We start from the raw sequence: 22,030 nt of genomic DNA on the forward strand, positions 1-22,030 counted from the left end.
GAAATATGTAGCCTTCCAGATGTTTGATGACAACACTCTTCTCCATTGGTCCTATTATCTAACTCTGAAGGGAACTGCAGCCTCCCAAAATATCTGGAGAGAGACACATTCCCACACCTTGTTATAGCATGTTGTCATTTAAATTTTCCACAAAGCTATTATAAGAAATTGCTTCCTAGTGATAGGTAAATCCGGGACCTAGGAGAGGCAACAGTCTTGATGGGTCCTGCCAATATTACCTAGGAACTGAACATAGAATACAGTAGAGTCTCACTTATCCAACATTCGCTTATCCAACATTCTGGATTATCCAACGCATTTTTGTAGTCAATGTTTTCAATACAGTGTGATATTTTGGTGCTAAATTCGTAAATACAGTAATTACTACGTAGCATTACTGTGTATTGAACTACTTTTTCTGTCAAATTTGTTGTATAACATGATGTTTTGGTCCTTAATTTGTAAAATCATAATCTAATAATCTTCTTTATCTGTCCTTGTTATCCAACATATTCGCTTATCCAATGTTCTGCCGGCCCGTTTATGTTGGATAAGTGAGACTCTACTGTACTTTTGTCCGCCCTTCTGTTCCAGCTACTGTTCTTTAAAGAACAAATTGTGAAAGGGCATGAAGACTTAGGCAATGGTACTTCCTCCTGTCCTGTGGTTATGTCTTTGAAAATGCTACAGTCTGTGTTCAGCTTTGCCCCAAGGCCCCTTTTATTTGGGCGGCTAATTCTGCTTCCTTCCTTCTGCTTCCTTCAACACTTGCAAACTTATATCTCCTGGCCTTTAAAGGGGTCTGTACACAGCTGCTGGTAGGGGAGTGTGAATGAGAAGAAGATGAGTGTGTGTGTGCATGCATGCATGAGAGTGAGCAAGCGTAAGAAATCTTTCATGTGGGCAAGTGCCAAGAATTATCTGTCTGAAGCTGCAGTGGAAAGATTGTATTTATTCAAGTCTAATGTACCATCTAATGAGCACCTCAATTTTGGCGAGGTAATTTAGCCAAAAAAAGCAAGCATTAAATTCAAGTAAATACGGTAACATGAAAGGGGCTCTGGTGTCCCGTTTTGTAAAACGAAAAATCAGATTAACAGCTACCAGCTAGAGGTAAATTAGAAATCATCTCAGTTTTTGCCAAGTTTTTTTTTCTAATGGTACTACTTCCCTGGCAAATAAAAATAGCCTCTGTTAAATTTGAAATTGGAAATGCATGGCTTCCCTCTCACAGTTCCATATCTGATTATACACAATAATATTAGATAGACTGTGTGCTTACTCATTAACTCATTATCCCAATAAGTGGCATTCCACACTTCACAGTATCTTAAAAGTAAGGTATACCACCTCCCTTTTAAGGGCAGCTGTCTCTCCTATTCTGCAAAAGACTTCCAGAATGGGAATTTCTCAAACTTCGTGTTTCGTTCAGGCCTTTCCCCCACCCCTCAAATGGGTTTTTCTTGTTTTTGTTTTTTTTCCATGTCAGGAGCAACTTGAGTCGCTTCTGGTCATGTTTTCTAGCTAAAAAGAGGACCTATGGTTCTCCTGCCTCTCTCTGCAGTGTCTTGTGACTGAACTGCCCTAAAGAATCTGAAGGGAAAGACCTTTCTCCAGCCAGGGGAAACTCACTGGAAGAAGGCAAAACTAGGGCAAAGAATCATGCATGTACAGCATCTGGGATTGTTGGTGGAAGAGCACAGCGGGCTCATAAAACCCCATTTTTTCTTTGCCTTGGCAGATTTCTGTTGAGGACTGCCCTGTTTTGATGAGGATCTAGGCCAGTGGTTCCCAACCTACGGGTCCCCAGATGTTTTGGCCTTTAACTCCCAAAAATCCTAACAGCTGGTAAACTGACTGGGATTTCTATGAGTTGTAGGCCAAAACACCTGGGGACCCACAGGTTGAGAACCACTGGCCTAGACATCCATACTAGTGCATGGAACCCAGGTCTACAAACAGGAACAATTGTACCCAATAGCCCATTCTGTGTTGGGTTGAGGCTGCACCTAGATATGACCTTGTTCTTTTTCCCTGGCCTTTCAACTGTTAACCTGCCACCCAGTTCTGATTGTCATTTTTTGGAGGAGAAGGCTCTAAGAGTGTGGCTGTGGTTGCTACGTGCATGTACATAGTTAGATGGCAAAAGGAACACTTCTGGTGAAGTGTTGACCCAGAAGCATGCTCTCCTGACCATATTTTGCCTCCTCTGCTTTGCACACTGTGTAGTCTTGTGATGTTCTGTAACTTTTTAAAGACTGGAAAGGAATAAAAGCCACCGGACCCAGAAGCCAAAAAAGAGGTCAATTACACTATGTGACACGATTTTTGTTTCTGGGTTATAAATATTTCCTAATTGGTTCCATCATAAAAATATGGAAAAAGTGTATTAGGACATCCTGCAGCACATTTTGCTAGTTTTTTGATTAATCTGTCAAGAGTCTCAACCAATTCAACATTGTTTGTTGCAGCCAGGAAAAGATGTTTCTAGTGCATAACAACTACTTTTAAAGTAGGCACTACACAATTAAACAGGAAACAACACTTTCAAACCAGGAACAGATTTTTTTTTAAAAATTGTTACATAGTGTTACAGTAGAGTCTCACTTATCCAACATAAACGGGCTGGCAGAACGTTGGATAAGCGAATGTGTTGGATAGTAAGGAGGGATTAAGGAAAAACCTATTAAACATCAAATTAAGTTGCGACTTTACAAATTAAGCACCAAAACATGTTATACAACAAATGTGACAGAAGAAGTAGTTCAATACGCAGTAATGCTATGTAGTAATTACTGTATTTACAAATTTAGCACCAAAATATCATGATATATTGAAAACATTGACTACAAAAATGCATTGGATAATCCAGATCGTTGGATAAGTGAGTGTTGGATAAGTGAGACTCTACTGTATTTACAAATATTCCTGGTGTAGTAATAGTCTGGGATTAAGCCAGTCCGATTAAGCCATTCTAGTGGAAGGAAGAGATCTATCAACATACATATGTCAGATATTCTTCCCACTTAATAATATTGCTTGCTCAGAGTTTGAGATTGCTTGGAAATCAAGCCCTGTGTTTTTTGTTGGGTCACAGATTCCCTAGCTCTTGTATAGCATTTGAAAGTTGAGCTGAGCTACTGGAAAGTTTGAGCTATGCAAGTTGGAACTTTGTGTGTGTGTGTGTGTGTGTGTGTGTGTGTGTCAGGAGCAACTTGAGAAACTGCAAGTCATTTCTGGTGTGAGAGAATTGGCCGTCTGCAAGGATGTTGCCCAGGAGGTGCCTGGATATTTTACTATCCTATGGAAAGCTTCTCTCATGTCTCCACATGGAGCTGGAGCTGATAGAGGAAGCTCATCCACTCTCTCCCTAGGTTGGATTCGATCCAGCAACCTTTAGGTCAGCAGCCCAACCTCCAAGTCAGCAGTCTTGCCAGCACAAGGGTTTAACCCACTGTGCTACTGGGGGCTACTGGAAAGTTGGAGCTATGCAGGTTGGAACTTGGACCTTCACTTCCCACAGCAAGTGTCCAAGCTGATTGCTATCAAGATATAGGAAAGCAGATGCAGAAACCGATAATGGGCCATATTGGGCTACTGCCTCATGTAAAATTGGGAACTGGCAGCCAAAATAATATTGCAGAAATTGAAAACTGATCTCCACCTCCCTTCTGAGAAAGGAATAGCCAATTCCATCTTTCTTCCAGCAAGTCTGTTCTGATTTATTTTCATAAGACAAAAAAATAATTACTGTTTGCCATCATATTCTTTATTTTTTAAAATTCTGGACGGAGTACGTCTGGTGCAACTGCTGCGGCTAGCCAGCTGTGTACATTCAGGCCTTCTGAATTAAAAGTCTCCACTCCTTCTGCTTGATCCACAAGAACTGATAATGACTGGTGAACATGGAACACAGTATGAACCATCGGGGTTTTGGCTAGCAATCACTAAGGTGGCTTGTATGTGTGCCATAAAGGACATGCCCAAACCCACCCCAACATATTACATGTATTTCCCATGACATTTTGGCCTTAAACAAGGAATCTAACCCTTGTTCTGGTAAAACTCAAAGGCAAAGTGAATTGTTTCTCCAGGCACAATAGTAAATGGATATGTGCCCCGCAGATAAGAATAATTCTGGCATATCAGCTTCAGTTGTCAAAAAATATGTAATTCTTAAAACTTTATTGCTGACTAGCCTTATTAATGTGGATTTGCACCCAATCCCCACCACATGCCATTTCTTCCTTCTCCTAGACTTCTTACATCCTGAGACTGGACTAGCCCTTTCTGCCAATCATACCGATGCCAAAGTAAACATGATTGTTGATGGAGTCCAGCACTAAAAGATCAAAGTTCAGAACAAGAGATGTGCAAGCTGTCCATTGTATTTATTCCCACCCGCCCCGCTTGGTCCTTTTTTGAGAAGGGTTGTTCTGGTCTCTCGCCACTAGGCGCCGCTGTTGGGTCCATAAAGAAAAATCTCATTGCTGCAGAGTCTATGAGAAATGGGATGCAAGCTCCTCCTGGGAAGCAAGCAAGGGCAATCCTTCTCAGTGTTAGCAATGCATCCAGCGCTCAGGTGTACTCAGTGGGTAACCTCTCTCAACCCGTAGTTGGTCATTGAGCCTCCAGTAGCTCTGCCCTTTGAAAAAGTAGACCTTGCCGTTCTCCCAGGTGAATGCAGCATCTAGGTGGGTTGGGGCTCCAGTGAAAAGGCTGGAGATCTTCCTGGGGAGGGAGGTGAAATGGGTCCCCAGTTCATCCCACTGCCAGAAGCCAGTGCCCTAAGAAAGATTGTGTAGAAGTTAATGAGTTTACAAAGACTCCTCCAGTGTCTCGACAATCACCAAGGTTCATCTTGAAATTTGACCATTAAAAGAGACAAACACAATTCACTACAACAGGATGCATAAATGTTGAATTTCTCAGAACTTATATTACGTTTCTGTTAATTTTCCAGGCTTTATGGCCATGTTCCAGAAGCATTCTCTCCTGATGTTTCGCCCATATTTATGGCAGGCATCCTCAGAGGTTGCGAAGTCTGTTGGAAACTAGGCAAGTGGGGTTTATATATCTGTGAAAAGTCCAGGGTGGGAGAAAGAACTCTTTGTCTGTTTGAGGCAGGTGTGAATGGTGCAATTGGCCACCTTGATTAGCACTGAATGGCCTTGTAGCTTCAAAGTTTGGCGGCTTCCTGCCTGGGGAAATCCTTTGTCGGGCTCTGATTTGTTTCATGCCTGGAATTTCCCTGTCTTCTGAATGTTGTATTTTATTTACTGTCCTGATTTGAGAGTTTTTCAATACAGTAGAGTCTCACTAATCCAAGCCTCGCTTATCCAAGCCTCTGGATAATCCAAGCCATTTTTGTAGTCAATGTTTTCAATATATTGTGATACTTTGGTGCTAAATTCATAAATACAGTATTTACAACATAACATTACTGCGTATTGAGCTACTTTTTCTGTCAAATTTGTTGTATAATATGAAGTTTTGGTGCTTAATTTGTAAAATCATAACCTAATTTGATGTTTAATAGGCTTTTCCTTAATCTCTCCTTATTATCCAAGATACTCACTTATCCAAGCTTCTGTCGGCCCATTTAGCTTGGATAAGTGAGACTCTACTGTATTGATTTTGCCAGATTTTCATGGTTTCCTCCTCTCTGCTGAAAGTGTCCACATCCTTGTGGATTTCAGTGGCTTCTCTGTGCCGTCTGGCATGGTGGTTGTGAGAGTGGTCCAGCATTTCTGTGTTCTCCAATAATACGCTGTGTCCACATTGGTTCATCAAGTGCTCTGCTAATCAAGGTGGGCAATTGTATCATTTTCCTCAAACAGACAAGAGTTCTTTCTCCCACCCTGGACTTTCCACAGATATATAAACCCCACTTGCCTAGTTTCCAACAAACCTCACAAGCTTTGAGGATGCCTGCCATAGATGTGGGCGAAACGTCAGGAGAGAATGCTTCTGGAACATGGCCATACAGCCCGGAAAACATACAACAACCCTGTGATTCCAGTCATGAAAGCCTTCAACAACACAACTTATATTAAGATAGAGCTACTAAAAAGTGGCAGTTTTTGAACCAATTGCAGCCAATGGCAAGTTTCCAGGATAGAGCAAAATAATTCTGAGTGCGTGTTGAATGCTGATCTCCAGCACATTGGAAAACAATAATAGCTTTCCCTCCACACAGGTATGTTGAGAACCACTGCACTCTGACTTCTATTTTGAAAGCGTTTGCTGACATGTAGAAAGGGGTGTTTGAAAAACAGAACGGAAAACTTGTCAGTTTAAAACCAATCAATAGCCCATTTGACTTTCCATTCCCTTTGGGCACTAAAGTCCCTGAACCACCCCTTTTGCCATCAGTAGGCACAGAGAGCCACTGAATTGAAACAGAAGACTCTGTACCCTGTATTGCTCTGGATTCGTTGCATTTGAATCCAGCTCCGCAGTCTCAAAACTATTACCCATCTGTAAAGATTCCTTCAAAAAATGTCTACAGTGGGTTGAGCTAGTAAAGCTCCCTCCCTTCCCACAAATCTAAGTAAATCAGTAAAAGGGAATTAAATACAGGAAGTAATAGAAGATATAGACATGTTCTCTGCACTGTAACCATGTACCCCCCTGTGAAGACTTGATGTGATGACAGGGATGGAACCTTTTTGGATCCCACCGCTGCCACCAAAATGCGAAGGGTTCACCTTCTACCTCTATGTATTTCACTTTTCTATGTTGTCGCTGCCACCACCTTTGAAAGATGCTTTGCTCAAATAATAAGCAACATTTGAAGAAACAGTAACTTGTTTATTTATGGCACAAAGCTTGATAGTCGCAAGAATGTTATAACTTAAGTTGAACGATGTTACTTCTGTACAGTAAGTGTTGCAAGACTTTTCAATCGTTTCACTGAGCTTAGTATGGTATTAGCTTTATAAGACTTGTTTCTTTCAGTTAGGAATACTGTCCTTCTTGAACTTAATTGATCTGTACCCGATCAAACTTGGACTGGGGAGTTTAACTGGTTAACCCTAGTCCTTCTATGACTTAGGGATGTAACCTCAGCTCTTTAGTTATTCCTACTAAAGGCTCAGCAACTTTAATTTTAGCCCTTCTCCGCTAAAACTCTCTAGCTGCTCAACTTCCTCCCACAATCTCTTTATTTCGATCACACTCCTTTCCCACTGAATAGAACCAACTGCTCTGCTCAACCGACAAACTCCAACTGCCGAATTCCAACTGCTAAATTTTGAATTCTAAGGCTTCCACCAGCAAGGTGAAGCTACGCCCCTTTTCCTGGCCATGCCCTAGAGGCTCCCAGCTTCTGCACAAGAATAGCTGAAATACACAACCTTAAACAGTCAACCTAAACATAGCAATCATGAATAAAACACAATGATCATGACATCTTTACACCCCCCAACCCCACACCATCTTTTTTTAAACCATTCTCCTTTTGAAGAATCCATTTGCTTTAATATTCCTACTTTAATTATATACAGTAATTGTTAACCACTGGGATTAACTACAACTAGGTAAAGGTAAAGGTTTTCCCCTGACAATAAATCCTTTTGTGTCTGACTCGGGGTTGACGCTCATCTCCATTTCCAAGCTAAAAAGCTGGCGGCGTCTGTGGCCGCCATGACTGCATGGAGTGCTGTTACCTTCCCGCATAAGCAGTATCTATTGATCTACTCACATTTGCATGTTTTTGAACTGCTAGATTGGCAGAAGCTGGGGCTAACTGTGGGAGCTCACCCCACTCCTCGGATTCGAACCACTAACTGTTCGGATAGCAAATTCTACAGCTCAGCAGTTTAACCTCCTGCACCACCGGGGGCTCCTACAACTACAACTTATTTATCTCAGCCATCCTATTTACCTTAAAGATGAAGACCTTCTTATTTCCTGGCCAGTAGAGAGCAGCATCTATCTTAGCTGGGATACGAGTGAGGGGTTTGGGGTAGCCACGATCCAGCTTGAAGCCTTGATAACGCCACAATTTACTACCTGGAGCCAGAATGACATAAACATAGAATTTAAAAAGCAGCTAAGACAAAGTCAAGTAGTAACCCGTTATTTGTAGTTAATACAACCAGTGTCAGAAGCTATGTAACTTCTATTTTGTTGCATATTCAGGCTCTATGTAAAGGAATCTCATACGAAAGATTGCAAAAGTTGGCAGGGAAGCTTTAATGGGGATTTTTAAAAAAACACCTTTGAAATTGAATTAAATAATTCAGAAAAGTAGTCTTGCTTCTTACTAACTGAGCCCACAAACCTTTGAAGAAGTATGTCCGCCCAGTGCGAGGTGAATGCACAGCTGCATCCAGCCAGCCTGGCAGCCCCTTCCACAAGGCTGAGATCTTCAGCGGAGGATTCGTCCCAAAGTCTGTCACTGTCCACACATAATCCCCACGGAAAGCATAGGTCTTGTCATAGGGCCCTAGTCAAAGTGTGGGAGAAAAGGGTTACAACTGAAAAGAATGTGACTCCCATGTGCTGCCCTCTCCCTCAGTTCTGAAAGATAAACATAAAGAGTTGACTTACGGCTATCCTATAGCAGAACTCAAGTCCTAACAGATTTGTTTGCTCGTGTTTCCCAAGTCTTGGTCTTCCAAGTGTTTTGGACTTCAGCTCCCAGATGCCCTAGCTAACTTGGCCAACAATCAGGAATTAAACTCTAAAACATCTGGAGGAGCAAAGTTTGGGAGCCACTGTGCTGAATACGTCACTAGCTCTTCTGTTTGCAAACAGGAATGCGGTATTGAAGAAGTACTTTACAATTATATTATGGAAAATAAATAAAACCATTATTATTTTATTTATCTTTTTATTTACTACATTTATATCCCGCCCTTCTCACTCTGTAGGGAACTTAGAATGGTCTTACACAAGGCACAATTTGTTGCTACAACATACATACAATAAAATCACAAATACAGTAGCGTCTCACTTATCCAACATAAACGGGCTGGCAGAATGTTGGATAAGCAAATATGTTGAATAATAAGGAGGGATTAGGCAAAAGCCTATTAAACATCAAATTAGGTTACGACTTTACAAATTAAGCACCAAAACATCATGTTATACAACAAATTTGACAGAAAAAGTAGTTCAATACTCTGTAATGCTATGTAGTAATTACTTTATTTACGAATTTAGCACCAAAATATCACGATGTATTGAAAACATTGACTACAAAAATGCGTTGGATAATCCAGAATATTGGATAAGCAAGTGTTGGATAAGTGAGATTCTACTGTACATTTAAAAAACTTACAAGTTAAAAACATCTCAACATTAAAAGCAGAAAAACCAACTAATTAAAACCATATAATCCAGAGTTGTAATCCAAAGTCGGTCCAGTTACCATTGTACTATTCTGTATAAAAGGTCAAGGTTTCCTCTGACGTTAAGTCCAGTCATGTCTGATTCTGGGGGTTGGTGCTCATCTCCATTTCTAAGTCGAAGAGCCAGCGTTGTCCATAGACACCTCCAAGGCCATGTGGCCGGCATGACTGCATGGAGCGCCGTTACCTTCCCGCCGGAGCGGTACCTATTGATCTACTCACATTGGCATGTTTTCGAACTGCTAGGTTGGCAGAAGCTGGAGCTAACAGCGGGCGCTCACTCCGCTCCCGGGATTTGAACCTGCGACCTTTCGGTCTGCAAGTTCAGCAGCTCAGTGCTTTAACACACTTCGCCACCGGGGCTCCTTACTATTCCATATATATAAGAATATTATCCCATAGTAAACTATATAAATTACTATCCTAGAAGCATATAAGGATACACTTTCTACCATATAGATAGATAGATAGGGATATAGGTAGACATACACACACCCTTCTGAATGCACTGTATCTTCTATATCCCTTTAGCACCTTATCAGACAGGCAGCAGCCTTTCCTCACAATCTTGAATGTACAAGATTCAGCAACTTAGGAAGATCTGGCAGTTCCAGCTTGCTTCTACCTTTTGCTCTGTCATTAATTCTACTTATCAGTCCTACCTGCCATTATTTACATGCCAAAATGGTACACTTATAGTAAAAAGGGGAAATGGAGAAGACATTCATTTTGTGCAAACCTAGACTGTGATTTGTCCCTGCTTTCTGCACATTCCCAGAGAAATGGCAGTTGTTTGGATATGGGAATCAGGGAACAGAGAAGAGACTTACCCAGCATGATGGCATCCAGCCCATCTTTGCATGGGTTGGGGACTTTACTAGGCTTCACAGAGACTGTAGGGACGGTAGTACGGGCAGGGGAGGTCATTACTGTTGTAGTTGACAGAGTCTTTTTGCCTGCAAGGAAGAACAAGGATTACTAATGGGCAAAGCCTGTCAGAAAAACCAGAGACAGGAAAAATAATTTTGATGAGGCAGATCAAGGGAAGATTTGGCCAGTATAGCTGGCAAACCATGGATCTTGTACTGTACCAATGTGCTGGCATTCTCCCTCCCAACCCAGCCAGAACCCCATTCAGGAAGTCATCAAGAAAAGAAACGCCAGCCTTGCTGTTGCTTTTCCTGCAGTGCTGGCTCTCGCCTCATGATTTGAAAACCACTGGCACAGGCCCATGTTGCTTATAATGGGAAACAGACTTCCCCCCTGTTGCTAGGCTATACACAAGCCAGAGGACAGCACGAAGGCAGGCAAAGCATGAGGCATGTTACAGAAAAGGCAAAAAACTCTCTCTTTTTTTTTTTTTTTTAAAAAGAAGGGTGATCGCATAAGTTGTTATGAGGATTCTGAATCTTCCCTATAGACTCTTTGCAACTTGGTGAAGTTAAAAATGTACAATGCAGGAATTATAGTGAGTGTGCAACTCATATTATCTTAGAATTAATTTAAATGAGAGTGGGTCTATTTTCCATTGCCACTGCAAACTGCAACAATCTCCAGGCAGGAAGCAGCCAGGCTTTGTAATGGCAAGGCTATTAAATGCTACTCAAGCTGGCCAATTAACAACATTCATACTTTCCTCCAATAGACATGAATTCTTTCTCCCACTTTGGACATTATTCTACAGATATATAAAGCCCACTTGCCTAGTTTGTAACAGACCTCACAACCTCTGAGGATACCTGCCATAGATGTGGGTGAAACCTCTGGAAGATGGCCATACAGCCTGGAAAACTCACAGCAACCCAATCTTTCCAGAGCTTTGTTAAAATGTTTAGGTAAAACAAAGCAGAGTTTTTAAAGAAGCAAACTGTGACCCTTTGCTGGATTCAGGGTATGTAAATATGCTCATTTTGGTGGGGAAAGGTGAACTGGGATGATGAAAAACAGCCTTAGAGGACCTCATGCAGTGTTTGCGCCTCATGATCCTTGACCTCAATAGAAAAACTTGCTGTAACTGTGATTTGCCTTATTTATAAAAACTTCCATAAATTTTTGCATGGTTTACAAAATCAATATTTACAGTAAGTAACAAAATATAAAAAAATGAAACCCTCAATTATACTTGAGAAGACTGAAGAGGCTCTTTAATCCAGATGTAGTACTTTATCTGTAACTTGGAGCCCCTGCTGGCGCAGTGGGTTAAACCCTTGTGCCGACAGGACTGATGACTTGAAGGTTGGGTTTGTTGACCTGAACATTGCTGGTTCGAATCCAACCCGGGGAGAGTGCGAATGAGCTCCCTCTATCATCTCCAGCTCCATGCGGGGACATGAGAGAAGCCTCCCACAAGGATGGTAAAAACATCAAAACATCTGGGCATCCCCTGGGCAATATCCTTGCAGACAGTCAATTCTCTCACACCAGAAGCGACTTGCAGTTTCTCAAGTTGCTCTTGACATGAAAAAAATCTGTAACCTATGTTAGGTATACATGGCAGATCTGGGGAGCTCTTCTCATCTGGTCCTATACTGTCCCCCTCCCTATGCAAACACTCCATCTTCTCATTTTAGAAGAAAATCAGCTGATATTTGTCAGGAAAGAAATTGGAAGGCAAAAACGAATGCAAGAGCAGCAGATCCAGTTGTTTAAACCCACATCTTCACTTGTTATGCACAATATGGAAGGTCACATGAGATGGGGTGGAAATCCCCACCCTGACCTGATACATACCATACAAGGCCTGGATGCCCTCGATATCATCATGATGCAAACGGAAGCGGGGCCGGTAGCCACTGTAGGAGGGTGCCATCAGGGCTGTTGGGTGTCGGGAGTGACCCAGCCCCAGCGCATGGCCAATCTCATGTGCAGCAATGATGCGCAGGTTGACACCCCGTGGCGTTCCCTCTGTCCAGTGCTCGGCTGAATCGAAATGAACTGTGCCTAATTCAGGGATGTCAGCATGAGCCAGGACATGTCCTGTAAGAGATAAGGAGGCATAGATCAGACATTTGCAAGGCAGGTTAGGTAAGGTAAAGGTTTTCCCTGACATGAAGTCTAGTCATGGCCGACTCTGGGGTTGCTGCTCATCTCCATTTCTAAGCCGAAAAGCCGGAGTTGTCCATAGACATCTCCAAGGTCATGTGGCCGCCATGACTATATGGAGCTCCGTTACCTTCCCGCCAAAGCGGTACCTATTGATTTACTCACAGGTTAGCTAGGGTGAACCCCGTCCTAAATAAAAGTCTGCCTCTTTAAAATAGCACTACTTTGCATTTTTAACATGCCCTTTCATTTTGGCATGGTGTCTTTCAAGCATTTGCCTTTCAACAGTTCAGATTGAGTTTGCTCAGTTCTCTGCATATATATACAGAAACACATAATATTACTTTCTGACTACAACACCCAAAACTTTCAGTGGCCTGGTTGGTCGGTTACTTCTGGCAGTTGTACTCTCAAAATAGTACAGTGTTCTCTCACTTATCACTGGGCTTAGGTTCCAGGACCACCCGCAATAAGTGAAAATCCACAAAGTAGGGACACTATATTTATTTTAATATTTATGCATTATTTTAGTAGTTATACACTATTTTAAGTCTTTATCAACCAATCGTGTGTTGATAAATCGCCTCCTTCTCTTCCTGTTGCCGCTTGGGCTCCTTTTCTCTCCCTTTGGCTTCTCCTTCCTCCCTTCCTTAGGCTGTAAATTGTAATTTTTTATGATTTATAATAGTCTTTTAGAGTTTATTGAGAAACCGCGAAACAGTGAATCCACGAAAGGTGAACCGCGAAGTAGTGAGGGAACACTGTATCATCAAGCTTTGATACATGCATAGACATTCTCTGTATTTGCTTTTTGCACAGACACACAACACATTTTAACATTATCTCTAAATCAACTATATTAAATTGCTGCTGGTGGCACAATGAGTTAAACCCTTGTGCCGACAGGGCTGCTGATGGAAAGGTTGTCGATTCGAATCCAGGGAGCAGGGTGAGCTCCCGTCTGTCAGCTCCAGCTCCCCATGCGGGGACATGAGAGAAGCCTCCCAAAGGATGTTAAAAACATCAAACATCCAGGCGTCCCTGGGCAACTTTATTTCAGACTGCCAATTCTCTCACACCAGAAGCGACTTGCAGTTTCTCAGGTCACTCCTGACACACACAAAAAACTAAATTAACTCAATTTAAACCGGGTAACAACTGGTTCTGTGTGATTCTGGGATAACTACAAAATTGAACCTTTTAATTATTTTTTTAATAAGTAAAGCCACCTACTTTTGGTGTAACATTTGTATAAAGAGGTGAATTCACATGCCCACCCCTCTCTTTTTCATGCAGCTAGGGCACCATGCACGATCACACTAGTCACAGAGGACAGAGAATGTTACTGCAGGCACAATTTCCACCTGGGCTGGCAACTGGCATCTACCTCAGCCTAATCTTTCATAGCAGATTTACTCCCAGATCCAGTATTACTCTTGGAAAGTCAGATGGTTGTTATGGGCAAGAAAGCCTTTCCGCAATGGATGTATACATTTAAGAGATGCCAGTGTACTCAATAGACACTCTTTCTGCCAGGGTCATTAAGAGCATTTCAAGGAGAGGGCTTTACTCTCTCTCTTTTATATGGACTTTTGCACTGAAAAGTTCATTTTCACAAGAATCAGAAGGTGTCAGATCATGTTAAATGTTCGATTGTGCCATCCACTGCCTAAAAAAGTGACAGCAAAACCTATTCTAATCCCTGTGTTCCCAATGGGCATACAGTTACAGATTATGCTGAATGAGTCAAAACCAGAATACACCCTTTTCTTTGTGAAGCCCTTTGCAATAGAAAATAACAACCAAGTCTGAATCAGTTATTTGGACCCAAGCTACCCACATGGCAGTGGAAAGGGGCCGGACTTAGCACAGTAGGCCAATCAAAAGGTCGTCTGTTTGAGCCCGGGTCAGGGTGAGCACCTGTTGTTAGCCGTAGCTCCCTGCCCACCTAGCAGATTGAAAGCAGAAATGTGAGTAGATAAATAGGTACCACTTTTAGCAAGCAGGTAATAAAGGCACCCTGAAGGACATTGGGGGCCCTGGTGGCACGGTGTGTTAAGGCACTGAGCCGCTGAACTTGCGGACCAAAAGGTCCCAGGTTCAAATCCCGGGAGCGGAATGAGCGCCCGCTGTTAGCCCTAGCTCCTGCCAACCTAGCAGTTTGAAAACATGCAAATGTGAGTAGATCAATAGGTACCACTCCGACGGGAAGGTAACGGCGCTCCATGCCGTCATGCCGGCCACATGACCTTGGAGATCTCTACGGACAACGCTGGCTCTTTGGCTTAGAAATGGAGATGAGCACCAACTCCCAGAGTCGGTCACGACTAGACTTAGCGTCAGGGGAAAACCTTTACTTTTACCTAAAGGACATTGATCAGGAGGACGTCTAAGGACAACAAAGCTCCTTTGCATGGAAGATGGAGTGACAGCACCCCCCCCCCCCTTCCAGTGACCGCAGTTGGGCACAGCTTCCAAGGTGCCGGAAATAAAATGGGAAATGCCTTTACCTCTGTCTGGGTATTGTCTGTCCTTGTTAATTGTATAATGGCATTGAATGCTTGCCGTATATATGTTCTATAATCCGCCCTGAGTCTCCTCAGGGAGATAGAGTGGAATATAAATAAAGTATATTATTATTATTATTATTATTATTATTAGCCATCTTGATTTAAGTAACTCCACCCTGAGGCCCGCAACTCAGCTTACACGTGACTCTTTACCACTGAATTTCTCCTATTTGGACTGCACTGTCTGTCACCCTGAGACATCCCTCAAGCTGATGCTCCATCCAAGTGGTGCAGTGGCATCCTCAGCAGACCCTTGCCATTCAGGGCCTCCAGTTCCCTGTCCTCCTTTAGGTACCACCTCAGGCAGGCCTCCCGAGCCCCCCAAAGCCAAGCTTGGGTCCATACCAGGACCATCGAAGGGCCGTGAGCAGCCCCAAGGAGAAGAACCGTGGAAGGCGAGGCGGATGTCAGCTCGGCCAGTCCGCACCTCCTGGAAAGTGAGCCGCGTCACATCGCTCCAATACTTGAAAGCAGTTTTGATAGCAGTGCGGGTGGCCGCAGCCCCCATATCTTCACTGTGGCTGTAAAGCCGGTAAGTCAAGTGCCTCTTGCGCCAGCGACCTGCAGGAGGAGGAAGGAGAGAGCAAGAGGAGTCAGCAACCAACTGGCAGAATACAGGGAACATTAAAGTTTGAAGAAGTAATAATAACAATAATAATCCAGACTGACAAAGTTCTGGAACACAACACACCAGACATCACAGTTGTGGAAAAGAAAAAGGTTCGGATCATTGATGTTGCCATCCCAGGTGACAGTCGCATTGACGAAAAACAACAGGAAAAACTCAGCCGCTATCAAGACCTCAAGATTGAACTTCAAAGACTCTGGCAGAAACCAGTACAGGTGGTCCCGGTGGTGATCGGCACATTGGGTGCCGTCCCAAAAGATTTCAGCCGGCATTTGGAAACAATAGACGTTGACAAAATCACGATCTGCCAACTGCAGAAGGCCACCCTACTGGGATCTGCGCGCATCATCCGAAAATACATCACACAGTCCTAGACACCTGGGAAGTGTTCGACTTGTGATTTTGTGATACGAAATCCAGCATATCTATCTTGTTTGCTGTGTCATACAACATCGTTGTGTCAATAATAATAATAATAATATACTTTATTTATATACTGTTTTATCTCCCCGGAGGGACTCAGAGAAGATTATAGTACATATAAGGCAAATATTCAATGCCTTTTTACATGAATAATGACATACAATAACACAGATAAGGTAAAGGGCTTCCTCTTTCTTCCATTTCTGGCGTCAGGAGGCCATGCTGAACTTCCGGTCATGGAGAGGTGCTGTTGTTCTATTTTCCATGCCAAAGGAGCCTGCTGTCTGTAGACATCTCTGATCCTTTTGCCTGCATGTCTGCATGGGCACCCTTTTTCCTTCCCACTGAGGTGGGCATGTTTTCGAACTGCTAGGTTGGCAGATACACAATCTTGGGGAAGGGAGGAACATTTCAAGGTATTTTGTTGCAAGTCCCCCTTGTATGAACTGCTTATTGACTAAAGCTTATTGCTGTGGTATGCAAACTTACATGAGAATAGGTCCTACTGAAATAGGTGGGGATTACTTTTGAGTCATCTGAAGATAAGACTAGTCCACATGTCTTTCCCCTGTCAATACAACAAATGCTATTTCATGATGGCCTGAATATATCATTCATAGCTGGCTGAGGACTTCATTGTATTAAGATAAGGGGGAATGGTAGGAGCCCCCGATGGCGCAGTGGGTTAAACCCTTGTGCTGGCAGGACTGATGACTTGAAGGTTGGGTTGTTGACCTGAAGGTTGCTGGTTTGAATCCAACCCGGGGAGAGAACAGATGAGCTCCCTCTATCAGCTCCAGCTCCACGCGGAGACATGGGAGAAGCTTCTCACAAGGATGGTAAAAACATCAAAAACATCCGGGTATTCCCTGGGCAACGTCCTTGCAGACGGCCAATTCTCTCACACCAGAAGTCACTAGCAGTTTCTCAAGTTGCTCCTGATATGAAAAAAAAAAGGGGGGGTGGTCTTAAAAAGAAGAAATTGCATAGTACTTCAAACTGGGCTAAGCCTCTCCTCATTTCGCTATTTGTCCTTTCAACATGCTGAGCTCAGTTGCCAAAACTGATATGGAAAGAATTCCCTGGTTGTGGAAAATCACCTTCAATCAAGGTGTTTACTACGTCAGAATCTGCCATTTCACAGACCAAAGGCCTCTGACTGTCGATGTGAGAGAGAAGCAGCATAAACACCCACTGTTTTGCTGAGGATGGATGGGAGCACAAAGAGACCCTTTGACAAGATAGAAATAATCCAAGCTTGTTCAAAAGATGCTAAGGCTGCCAGAGTGATAACGGGAGAGGGCTCCTGTCCCATTAATTATGATGTACAAGAGGGGATTTCATCAGGTGTCGCTTGTCATGCAACCTGTGATCATCAATACTTGCTGAAATGCGCTCTTTTACACAAACATTCAGGATACAGGAGCCCTCTCTAGAGATGCCTCATGTTTGATTTTGGTTCTGTTTTGTATAACTTGGTATGATGGAGGAAATGTCAGGCTTAAGCCTAAGGAGCCAAGCCTCAAATCACACTTGGACAAGAGCATTTTTAGTAAATCACTACTCTAACCTCAGCTTCCCATTTATGAAACTAAAACAATCCTTTGTTTTATTTCAGAAATTATTAGCTACCTGTCGCCCTGAAAGGAACTCAAGCGTAGAAGAACTTTTGAAAATACAAAGTAAACTGGATTGCTGTGAGTTTTCTGGGTTGTATGGCCATGTTCCAGAAGCATTCTCTCCTGATGTTTCATCCACATCTATGGCAGGCATCCTCAGAGGTTGTGAGGTCTGTTGGAAACTAGGCAAGTGGGCTTTATATATCTGTGGAATAATGTCTAGGGTGGGAGAAAGAACTCTTGTCTGCTTGAGGCAAGTACGAATATTGCAATTGGCCAACTTGATTAGCATTGAATAGCCTTGCAGCTTCAAAGCCTGTCTGCTTCCTGTCTGGGGGAATCCTTTGTTGGGAGGCGTTAGCTGGCCCTGATTGTTTCATGTCTGGAAACAATCAGAAAGGAGGAAATTATGAAAATGACCAAAATGACCAAAATCTGGCTACCAGTATTTTAAAAAAACCTCTACAATCAGGACAGTAAATAAAGAGCAAGACTAAAAAAATGGGAATTCCAGACATGAAAGAATCAGAGCCAGCTTATACCTCCCAACAAAGGATTCCCCCAGGCAGAAAGCAGCCAGACTTTGAAACTGCAAGGCTATTCATTGCTAATCAAGGTGGCCAGTTGCAACATTCACACTTGCCTCAAGCAGATAAGAGTTCTTTCTCCCACCCTGGATATTCCATAGATAAATAAACCTCACTTGCCCAGTTTCCAACAGACCTCACAGCCTCTGAGGATCCCTGTCATAGAATGTGGCTGAAATGCCAGGAAAGAATGCTTCTAGAACATGGCCAGACAGCCCGGAAAACTCACAGCAGTCCAGTGATTCTGGCCATGAAAACCTTCGACAACACAAAATAAATTAATCGGCAGCAATACAGTTGAAATAAAGCAGGTCATTTTTAAAGCCAAAACTTATTAAAATGATGTTGTTGTTGAAGTGCCTTCAAATAGTTTCTGACCTAAGTTGACTCTTGGCTAAATGAGTTCAGAAGAGGTTTGTCATTGCCTTCAACTGAGGCTGGGAGAATCCTTGCCCAAGGACATACCATGGGTTTTCATTGCTGAGCAGGGATCCAAATGTGGGTCTCCAAAATGATAGCGTGAGACATTTTTTTCCCCTTTTGCCAAAAGAGAGCAAGGAAAGGCATTCCAAAGCTATGGCAACATCATGAATGGCATACAGCCAGTTCTTCAAATTCTTAGCACTGAAGTCTGAATAAAATATGAAATAGCAAATATCTCTTTAACTCTTTCTGACTTCTTCTAAACGGAGACACTCGTCTCTGTGCATGGGGAGAAGTGGGACTGAACATAAATAGGAGCTCTGTGGTAAACTAACAGCGTATTCTTAAATGTGTTTACTCAGAAGTAAGTGATGATTACTTTCAGATAAGGGATCAAGGGACTCCAGACTGATCTGAGGTTTATGGCTCTGCTCTGCATTGTTAGCCTGAGCAAACAAATGGGAGGAACCCTGAACAATGTGCTGTTGGATTTGTTGCCACAGGATTCTAATAAAGATTACCAGGATGGAACTTAATATGTATGCTATCTATTAAAGACAACACTGAAATCACAAGTGAGCTGCTTGCAACAAACAACATTGTATCATGCTGTGCTTCTGTTTAGTATTCTATTCATTCCCCTCTGCACACATTCATCCTGATTTTTTTATTTCTGTACAGCTCTCATTAGGCTGTTCTGGTATATGTGCCTTATATCCCTCTGAGGGTTTTAAAAAAACAACTATTAATGCAAAACATGAGTTTCATCCAAAATTGTTGCTATTTCCTACCCCTAGTGCAAGCATGGTGGCATATTTGGCAATAGAAAGATCATCACTGCTATAAAATGTAAATGGCTGTCAGTTTTATACCTGATAAGAACTCACATTACTATGATATTTGTTCAAAATACAGTAGAGTCTCACTTATCCAAGCCTCGCTTATCCAAGCCTCTGGATAATCCAAGCCATTTTTGTAGTCAATGTTTTCAATATATCGTGATATTTTGGTGCTAAATTCATAAATACAGTAATTACAACATAACATTACTGCGTATTGAACTACTTTTTCTGTCAAATTTGTTGTATAACATGATGTTTTGGTGCTTAATTTGTAAAATCATAACCTAATTTGATGTTTAATAGGCTTTTCCTTAATCCCTCCTTATTATCCAAGATATTCGCTTATCCAAGCTTCTGCTGGCCCGTTTAGCTTGGATAAGTGAGACTCTACTGTAGTTCAAACTACACAATCCCTAATTATAATCTGTGTTGGAAATAGCAACCTTCTCAAGCCTCTACTAGTTATATCTTGTGTATATGATTCAGATTGCTTACTATATTGCATATGTGTGTATTGGTTTGCAATTTTACCGTAATTCTTTGTTGTGGGAGAAGCTACAAACCATGTGATCAGAACCGAGCATGTTCAGGACTCAGACTCCATTTTAGAACAGTTCAGTATAGACTTCAGTAAAACTGTGTGCTTCAGACTTCAATGCAGGAACAGTATGCTATACAGAAGCCAATAGATTCCATTGGACTATGGACAACTGATTCTAAGAATATACACTACTTTAATTCCTATTTGTAACTGGATTGATTACCAAAGTACCTATATGCTGAATATATCAAGTTTGTGAGTAAACAAACTATGTTACTTTTAAAGAAATATGCTTATTTTTGTCTCTTGAGAGCATGATTTAAAGCCAAGTATATTTTAAGAGAGAGTAGATGTGGCACAGTGCGTTAAAGCGCTGAGCTGCTGAACTTGCGGACCAAAAAGTGCCAGGTTCAAATCCCGGGAGCGGAATGAGTGCCCGCTGTTAGCCCCAGCTCCTGCCAACCTAGCAGTTTGAAAACATGCAAATGTGAGTAGATCAATAGGTACCGCTCCGGCGGGAAGGTAACGGTGCTCCATTCAGTCATGCCAGCCACATGACCTTGGAGGTGTCTACGGACAATGCCGGCTCTTCGGCTTAGAAATGGAGATGAGCACCAACCCCCAGAGTCGGTCACAACTGGACTTAAAATCAGGGGAAAACCTTTACCTTTACCTAGATGTTTTTGGGCAACTAAAAAGAACATATCTGCAACTCTGCTGTGCATTGGCATATCTTTGTCCCTAACAGTTCAAAGACATACCTAGGCACATCAGTTTAACAACTGAGAAACCTAATTGCCTTGTATGAATCCCGGTGAATGCCATTTTCCCAAAAAAAGGAAAACAGGTCATGCTTTTACCAAGAGGTTATGGCATCATTTTTCAAAAGGTTGTGACTTCTGACAAGGTCATGCCTTTCCAAAGATCATAAAATCTCCAAAAGGTTATGGAGATTTTCATTTTGCAAAACCTGTACATCTAAAGACAACTCAACTTCATTTTCTGCAGTTCAGAGTAATTTCTTAATGCCAAAACCCAGGCATCTGTCCTTGGCGCCAAGGGAACATTCTCCCACCAGCTGTCTCTGCTTTGTCTCTATCCACTGAATAGTTTGAGCCACACTCACCCAAGAGCAGATACTTGAGGGTTCTCTCATTGAACGGGTCTTCCACCCCACAACGGGGCTGCCGCATTTGGGAAAGAGTTGCCACATCCACCCGCCCGGTGACAGGCAATCCTGATGCAAGCTGGAAGGACCTGCAGAAGCAGAAGTGAGGCAGTCAAGAAGACCATGCTATACCAATGCAATTGCTTTCCAAGTTACACATAATAGAAAACTATTGATGGGGAAAATTGAAGACTTTATAATGTTTTCTTTTTGAAAAGATGAGTCGTGTGCTTTTTTCACTTTACCTCAAAGCTTCCTCAATCTCTTCTTCCGTGAAGTTATTTGAGAACTGTTCCAATGGCTTCTGTAAGTATCCAAACTGCAGCAAATAATCCTACAGAGAGAAATATATGAAAACCTGAAACAGTTTGTTCATCTTATCTGCATCCCACGATACAGTTCATTGGCATAGGGTCCCAAAGATATGGGTGTTCTTGTGGGTATACTCTACCTCTATGTGGCAATAAACACAGAATGGGGTTTCATGTGGTTAATAATAATAATAATAATAATAATAATAATAATAATAATAATAATAAATCTTTATTTATACCCTGCCACTATCTCCTTGAAGGGACTTGGGGCGGCTCACAGAAACACTTCAAAGTGCCGCATATAAACAACAGTACATAAACATATAAGGAGCCCCCGGTGATGTAGCGGGTTAAACAGCTAAGCTGCTGATCTTACTGACTGAAAGGTCGGCGGCTCAAATCCAGGAAGTGGAGTGAGCTCCCGCTGTTAGCCCCAGCTTCTGCCAACCTAGCAGTTTGAAAACATGCAAATGTGAGTAGGTCAATAGGTACTGCTCTGGCAGGAAGGTAATGG

At 42.4% G+C, this 22,030-nt stretch overlaps 1 protein-coding gene across 2 annotated transcripts in view; it reads right to left on the minus strand.

The window, feature by feature from the left end:
• Positions 1–3,747: 3,747 nt before the first annotated feature.
• mmp19 (matrix metallopeptidase 19) overlaps positions 3,748–22,030 on the minus strand; it is a 49,732-nt gene continuing 31,449 nt past the window's right edge. For both annotated transcript variants that reach the window (XM_062974040.1, XM_003223237.4), the window contains 8 exons: positions 21,448–21,536; positions 21,161–21,291; positions 15,317–15,532; positions 12,090–12,335; positions 10,190–10,315; positions 8,288–8,452; positions 7,889–8,016; positions 3,748–4,787 (listed from right to left, as the gene is read on the minus strand). In XM_062974040.1, the coding sequence (XP_062830110.1) occupies positions 4,560–4,787; positions 7,889–8,016; positions 8,288–8,452; positions 10,190–10,315; positions 12,090–12,335; positions 15,317–15,532; positions 21,161–21,227 (1,176 nt within the window). In that variant the 5' untranslated portion in view covers positions 21,228–21,291; positions 21,448–21,536 and the 3' untranslated portion in view covers positions 3,748–4,559. The remainder of the gene's footprint in view (positions 4,788–7,888; positions 8,017–8,287; positions 8,453–10,189; positions 10,316–12,089; positions 12,336–15,316; positions 15,533–21,160; positions 21,292–21,447; positions 21,537–22,030) is intronic.

The sequence above is a fragment of the Anolis carolinensis genome, chromosome 2, assembly GCF_035594765.1.
Source record: "Anolis carolinensis isolate JA03-04 chromosome 2, rAnoCar3.1.pri, whole genome shotgun sequence".
NCBI classification, from domain to species: Eukaryota; Metazoa; Chordata; class Lepidosauria; order Squamata; family Dactyloidae; genus Anolis; species Anolis carolinensis.